The sequence below is a fragment of the Leptopilina heterotoma genome, unplaced genomic scaffold (genome assembly GCF_015476425.1).
Source record: "Leptopilina heterotoma isolate Lh14 unplaced genomic scaffold, ASM1547642v1 Lhet_128, whole genome shotgun sequence".
Taxonomy (NCBI): Eukaryota; Metazoa; Arthropoda; class Insecta; order Hymenoptera; family Figitidae; genus Leptopilina; species Leptopilina heterotoma.
The window spans coordinates 904,368-912,633 of NW_025110846.1; the positions used below are offsets into that span (position 1 = coordinate 904,368).

At 23.6% G+C, this 8,266-nt stretch overlaps 1 protein-coding gene across 1 annotated transcript; it reads left to right on the top strand.

Annotated features, from left to right (window-relative positions):
* The first annotated feature begins 46 nt into the window (after positions 1 to 46).
* LOC122512769 (palmitoyl-protein thioesterase 1) lies at positions 47 to 5,600 on the top strand. The gene is made up of 7 exons (XM_043628824.1): positions 47 to 1,043; positions 2,778 to 2,887; positions 3,093 to 3,220; positions 3,708 to 3,866; positions 4,016 to 4,133; positions 4,220 to 4,378; positions 5,264 to 5,600. The coding sequence occupies exons 1-7, from the start codon at positions 929 to 931 to the stop codon at positions 5,387 to 5,389; spliced, it is 915 nt and encodes a 304-aa protein (XP_043484759.1). The 5' UTR covers positions 47 to 928; the 3' UTR covers positions 5,390 to 5,600.
* The last annotated feature ends 2,666 nt before the right edge of the window (positions 5,601 to 8,266 follow it).

The window sequence follows — 8,266 nt, forward strand, 5'->3', positions numbered from 1 at the left end:
AGAAAAATTTTTATATATAACTTTAGATTTAAATACTTTCGAAATTTAAAAATCTGTGATGAAAAAATTCCACAAAAAATTCAAATTTTTTTAAATATTCCAAAAAAAAGTAAATATAAAAATTTCTACTTTTATTATAAACTAGCAAAATTTAAAAAAAAACATTTAGACTAAGAAAAGTTCTGTTATCCAACACTTTTCACATACGATTAACCTTAATTCTTTTCACATTATAAGAAAAAGTTAAAATTTTACCTCCAATTAGTCGTAAAACTTTAACTTTGAATCTCAATATATTATCAATTTATATCATTATTAATTATTTAATCGATAATTTATAAATCGAATATTTTTAATCATAAAATATGCTTAAGTTTCATAAATATGTATATAAAGATGTACAAATTAGGAAACAAGAAATCAATGGAAGTAATATTTTCCTTTGAAAAAATTTTACTTCCAAATTGACCTACGACGAAAAAAAAAAGAAAACAAGGAAAAAATGAAAAATTATTAAAAATATTTATAAAACAATATTTAAACTTTGACTTGTCAATTAAAACTGCTAATTCAACGTCTTCACAGCTGACCTTGGCAATTTTTATTAAAGATGAAAAAATATTGACTCGAGTTTCAATTCAAATGGAAATTGTAAATAAATAAACATGTAAAATTAAACATCAAGGTCTGTTTTAAATAAGCTTACAGGAAAATCCGTCCGTGGCGCAATTTGCGTCAGTAACATTTGGGCATATGGCGCGGCTTCTCTATAACTAAATATATACTTTTACTCTTTACAAAGGAAAAAGTATCATCACTCATTTTATAAAATATATAAAAACAACAATTTCAAATGAGAACACAGTTAACATTTATAACACGACTTGAATGAAACCGCGAGTACCTTAAACTGTAAAAAATTACTATCATGTATTTTGTGAAAAGAACTATTGTATTTATATTTTTGTTAATAAATGCTAGTCAAAATTTAAGTTTCGCTGATGATTCGCCGCCGTTACCTGTTGTTCTTTGGCATGGAATGGGTAATTTACGAATTATTATTTATTATCCCCGATTATTTCAATTTTTTTACATTTATACAACTATAGCAAATTTTATTTCCAAGTATATTGAAACTAATTATTTTTTTCTTAGCAGTTATTTTATTCCAAATAAAAAAAATTAACAAAATAATAAATTTCGAATAATTTCGAATCAAAATTTTTCAATAAAATACCTGCGCAAGCAGGATGCGCACATTTTTAAATTGCAAATTAAATTTTTCTTTAATATCGAAAATATTCATTTGTGCTTTTTGTAAATTATATTTGCTATCAATAATATTCTCTTTTGTATTTTTTTCAATTCACAGTTCTTTGAGAGAAACATTAAATAAATTATTTATATCCTGGATGACTAAGAGACCACAAATTTACACCACAGAAAGTAATTTTAAAAAACTGTTAATAAAAATGTATTTTTACAAAATGTTTTTAAAATTTGTTCAAAGGTGAAAAAATTTTAGAAATTCATAAACGTTTTTAACTTAATTATCTATCAAAATTAAAATAGTTATTTTAATAGTTTAGAGACGATAAATAAACACAAACGAGTACAATTTATGAAAAAAAATCTTTGTTAATAAAAATTTATTTACAAATCGTTTTTAAAATTTGTATTTTCAATTCAATACAGTAATTTTTATGTTCCTAAAATTTCGAAATTTCAAATAAACGAAATTTTTTACTTCTTTTAATTTCTATTTTTTGTACAAAAATATTATTTTGCATATTACGTAAAATTAATTTTTAACTAAATGTTTCTTTTTAATAATTTTTCCTTTTTATTTAGTATAATAATTTTTAAAAATATTTAAAGATACAAAAATTTCGATCATTTGAACGTTTAAAATTTAGGGAACTTTAATTTTGAAAAAAATATTTAAGTGGAAAAAAATTTCGTTCATTTGAACTTTCAAAATATTGGGAAATTTAATTTATTGAAAAATTACTTAAGCAGAAATTAATTTGTTCATTCGAACATTAAAAAATGAAGGAAATTTAATATTGAAAAACATTTAAAGAGGAAAAAATTCCGTTCATTTGAACTTTCAAAACTTTGAGATCTTTAATTTTGAAAAATATTTAAAGAGGAAAAAAATCGTTCATTCAAACATTATAAAAGATGAAGAAAATTTAATTTTGTAAAATATTGAAACAGAAAAAAATTTCGTTTATTTAAAAGTTCAAAACCTTGGGAAAATATTCAAATAGAAAAATATTCGTTCAATTCGAACGTTCAAAACTTTCGAAATGTTAATTTTGAAATTATTTAAAATAGGTTAAAAATATTTATCAATTTAATTTGATAAAATAACAAAAGATTTGAAAACTAAATTTCGAGACAATTTATTTTTTTTATTGAAATATAAATTTTTATTTTTTTAATAAAACGTTTTCTGCGTAATAAGTACAAAAATATAATAAAATTTCTAATAAGGAAGAAACGGCAAAGAAACTAAAGAAACTAAATAAAGAAAACGTAGTTATTTAGTGCGACATTATCGCTGATTTAATGGACAAAAGAAAAAAAATCCCAGGTCACGACTCCCATTGAATCTCACACATGATTCATAGTTATTAATTATAGCAAATCATCAGCAAGTATTTCAAATCTGAAAATTGAATATAACTGAAAATTGAAAACCACAAAATTTAAAAATAAAAAAAAAATACTTCTGATTTTAAAAAAGCAAAATTAATTTTTCTTCCCCCTAGGCGACAGTTGCTGTTTTTCCTTTAGTTTGGGTGCAATTAAGAACATCATAGAAAACGAAATACCAGGAGTTCAAGTGATTTCCATTCGAATTGGAAAAGATACCGTGGAGGTTAGTATAATATATATTCTATAAATTCGTTTTCTATTCACTTTCACATATAAATTAAACAAACAGAAATTTCTCCACGTTTATCGCGAAGAGTTGAACTGTTCGGAGAAATCATCCATTTTTCTTCTCTGTATAATATTAATATATTAATAACAGAATGAAAATAATGATTCAAGATTATATATAATTTATTGAATTTTTCCAGGATGTAATGAACGGCTTTTTCAAAAATGCTAATCATCAAATCGAAGAGGTTTGCAATTTGCTGGCAAACGAAGATTCGTTGAAAAATGGATATAACGCGATTGGATTTTCACAGGGGTCACAATTTTTGTGAGTCATTTTTCGAAACTTAAAAAAATAAAATTCATTTCTGATCCGCAACTTTTTTTGAAAACGAAAAATTAAAAAGAAATTTTAAACAATTTAAATTAATTTCTATTGTTCAAGTGCGTAAATTTTTAAGAAATGTTAACTTAATAATTGTTACTTGAAAGAAAATTGATAAATAGAAAATTAATTTGATACGAAAATAAAATAAAATCATTGAGTTATTTTTCTGTTTTCGTTTTTAAAAACGTTGCGGACTTCAACCTCATCAATTTGGTACCAATTTGAACTTTCAAGAATTGGATAAGTTTTACGGATTTTAATTTTAATATTTAAATAATTGATTCAAACAAATGAACAATTGTTTCAAATGCAGGAATTAACTCTAGGAACAGAAGATCGAAAGCAAAATTAATAAATTTTGATAATGTAAAGTGCAAAAAAGTTGTTTTTTGATGAATTTAATAAAAAATAATTTTTAAACTTTCAGGAGAGCTGTGGCCCAAAGATGTCCCCAACCTCAAATGCAAAATTTGATTTCAATTGGTGGTCAACATCAGGGAGTTTACGGTCTGCCCAGATGCCCTTCCCTCGATCATGGACTTTGCAATCGTCTCAGACAAATTTTAAACCATGCAGCCTACTATCAGTAAATTATTATTTTACAAATATTCAAAACCTTATTCAATTTGTAATTTATATTAATTAATTAATTAATTAACATTTTTTTAAATTCTAAATTCTTAAAAACATTAAAAGCACTATACTAAAATTAAGCGAAATTTTGTTTTCATGTAGATTTGTGCAAAACAATTTTGTTCAAGCCGAATATTGGCACGATCCTCTTCAGGAAGATGAATACAAAAAGTACAGCATTTTCCTAGCTGACATTAACAATGAACGAACATTAAATCAGGTTAGTGGGTTTTGCGAAGAGAGAAGAATAATTATATGTGCATCTATAATGAAAGCGGATGGAATAAGTAATTGCATATTTTGCAGACCTACAAGGATAATTTGCAGAAATTGAAGAAATTGGTCTTAATCAAATTCACTGAAGACTCAATGGTTCAACCGCATGAAACAGAATGGTTTGGATTTTATCAACCGGGACAATCTGAAAAGACGCAAAGTCTTCAAGAAAGTGATTTGTACAAAGAGGTAATCTAATGATTTTTAATTTCTTTTCTTTAAATTTTTTTTTTCTTTCTAAAATTTAATATTCTACAAAACTTACTATCCATCAGCAGTCAATATCGACAATTTTTATGATCCCCAAGTTTTGAACGTTCAAATGAACGAAATATTTTTTATTAAAGATATTTTTATAAATTACTAATCACAAAAAAGTTTTAAAACTGAAATTTTACGTTTAGAAACTCAGTAATTGTGACGCGATCTGAAGAAAGGGACCTTAGAAGCAAATTATTTTAAGGTTGGGTTTGAGTTACTTTTTTCTTGTTTGAAAGTTTCTTTTTACTTATTTCGAATTAAAATCAGTGTTTATTAAATATTTTAGTTTTAATGAAGACTTAAACTTCAATGATTTATATTGACAGTTGATCCTTTTTTTATATTTTCATTTAAAAAATTGCAAACATAACCTATAATTTTTTGCTTCTAAGGTCCCTTTCTTCAGATCGCGTCACAATTAATTTTTTGGATAGTGACACAAAATCATTGCAATAAAAATTTAATTTGTAAAAGGAACAAATAAATTTCGTTCATTTGAACGTTCAGAACTTTAGGATCTTCAATTTTTATCTTAAAATAATTATTAACAGTGGAACCTCGATTATTTCAACTGCACTTTAATATAAGATTTTCGAACCATTATATAAAAATTGTATTTAAGATTATTTTGGGTTTAAGAAAACGAAAAAGTTCGGTTAAAATAATTTATAATTCTGATAACAGAAGTCTGGATAATCGAGGTTCCACTAAATACCTATTTCTCAATTTATGATTCTTTGAAAATAAATTCCATAGTAATATATAAATTCCACTTCAATTTCAATTTTACAAAAATACATTTCGTTTATTCAGGATCGTCTTGGATTAAAGCAGATGGATGAAGATGGAAAGATAGATTTTCTCCAAGTGCATGGCGATCATTTGCAATTCACCGCTGATTGGTTTATAGACAACATTATTCAAAAATATCTCAAGTAAACAGATCTATATTTATATCCAAAAAAAATTATATATACTCAAAATCAACTGTCTGAAATTAGAATTTAAATACTTCATTTTATATTATCGTTTGTAGATATAAGTACAGAAAATAGTTTATATTTTTCTTTACATTACGACCAAAAAAACATTGTAATTTTCTATATATGTATCTTTTTAGTCAATAAAATGCGCTTAATTATTTTGTAAATCGACTTTCTAAATATTAATTTTTCATCAATTATATTTTATTAAACATTTAATATTTGCTTACAATTCAATTTTCCAAAATTTCGTTTATAAGGAAATTCTTCAATTAAATATATACTAGAAAATAAAAGCTTCGAATAATTTCAACAGAAATGGAATTTAAATTTAAAAAAAAATTAGTTCTAAAAAATTGTTAATTAAAAGTATGAAAAATTCATATTCTCAAAGATTTAAGTTTAAATTAAAAATATTTAAATTAAAATAATTTAATTATTCATAGAAATTGCTATTATTTGTAACTTCTCTAAAAATTCAATTTTTTTAGAGCTTTTAACTAAAACTCTTCCCTTAATTTATTATTTTTAATAATTAATTAAATAGATATAAAAAATTAAACTATAATTTCAAAAGAAATTGAATTATCAAATTTTTTCAAAAAACTTAGTTCTTTAAAATTTCTAATTAAATTAATGCAAAATTTAAATTTTCTAACAGTAGAAATAATAGAAATTCGGCAAAGAAATTAATTAAAATTTGTAAGAATAATTGAATTCCGTTACTTTATTAAAATTCTATTGAAAATAATTGAATTCTTTTGAGAAATTTTATTTAAAATAATTGAATTCATGTGAAAAATTCAAAACTATTGAAACTTTGCAAAGAAATTTATCAACATTTTTAAGACTAATACAATTCAGATATTTTATTCAAATTGTATTGAAAATAATTAAATTCTTTTGATAAATTTTTTTTTAAATAATTTAATTCATGCGAAAAATTCAAAACAATTGAAATTCTACAAAGAAATTTATCAACATTTTTTGAAATAATTGAATTTAAATATTTTATTAAAATTGTATTGAAAATAATTTAATTCTTTTGAGAAATTTTATTTAAAATAATTGAATTCATGCGAAAAATTCAAAACAATTGAAATTCTGCAAAGAAATTTATCAACATTTTTAGAAATAATTGAATTCAAATATTTTATTAAAATTGTATTGAAAATTATTGAATTCTTTTGATAAATTTTTTTTTAAATAATTGAATTCATACGAAAAATTCAAAACAATTAAAATTATGCAAAGAAATTTATCAACATTTTTAAGAATAATTGAATTTAAATATTTTATTAAAATTGTATTGAAAATTATTGAATTCTTTTGATAAATTTTTTTTTAAATAATTGAATTCATACGAAAAATTCAAAACAATTGAAATTCTGCAAAGAAATTTATCAACATTTTTAAGAATAATTGAATTCAGATATTTTATTAAAATTGAATTGAAAATAATTGAAAATTTGCCAAGAAACATAAAAAAAATTAAGGATAATTGAATTCATTTGAGAAATTTTATTTAAAAATATTTTTCTTTGGGAATTTATTTAAAATCCTGCAATGAGTTTTATTAGTTATGAATATAATTGTATTTTTGCAACGAATTCTATTAAAATTTTTAAAAATAATTGAATTCCTGAGAAGAATTTTATTTCTTATTTAGAAAAATAATTGAATTATTGGGAAGAAATTTATTAAATTTGTTTTAAATAATTGAATTTCTTGTGAAGAATTTTATAAAAATCTTTTTAAATAATTGATTTTTTTTCGAAAAATTTTATAAAAATTGGTTTTAACTTTTAACTAATTGAATTTCTGTAAAAATTTTATTATTTATGAAAATAATTGAATGTTTGCAAAGAATTTTATAAACATTTTATTTTAAACAATTCAATTCTTTGGGGAAAGTTTTTATTAAAATAGTAGATATTCTCTCTTAATTTGAATCAGTCAAAAATTATGGTTTTAACTGACACTCACTGACTGACTTTTTGCTTCTGAATCAGTGAAAACATAACTGATTTTCAGTAAAAAAAAATAACTAAAAAATTAGTTAAATTTGACTAACTGAATCAGTCAACAAAATTACTGAAATAGTTATATTTTTATCTGATAATTAGTTATTTTTAACTGACAATTAGTTATTTTTAACTATTTGTGAGTAGAAATATTACTATTTGAATTAGTGACCGACTTTTTTGCTTCTAAATCAGTTATTTTTAACTGATTAAAATTTAGAGAGTAGCTTTTTTGAATGATGGTTCAGTTGCGTGTCAAGTCATCAAGTCAATCGACTGCACTTCCATCAAGTGCACTCAAACTTGACAAACAGCGCCTGAAAAGCTACCGATTTTACAACCCCTTAAACTGAAAAGTATGTATACATATACATACGTATAAAATTTTTGAACGAAAAATAAAGTAAAAAATATAAAGAGCATCGCTTCTGCAAAAGGAAAGCGGACGTCGGCGCGCGATATTCTTAAAGGTTTTCATGCAATTTTCATGAGAAGATATCTCATCTCGTAATGTGTAGTGCGTTTCGTCTCTCAACGGAGAGAAAAAGAGAGTAGGCGGATTGGGGTGGTGTAATCATATGATGACCGTGTTTGTATGGGGCGCACTGGGCGGTGGTGGTAGTAGGGGGTAAGGGTAACTTTTTTGTATAAAAACATATTTATCCGCGTGCATGAAGCCCTCTCTCGCTAGCGAGGTACAATGTTGGGTGTGGGTTCGAGGCATATACATACTGTTAACTCTATCTGCGCGAGAAAAAGAGAAAAAAAAAGCAGGAAGTGTACTGTACCTCGTGCGCGAGAGTGAGAGA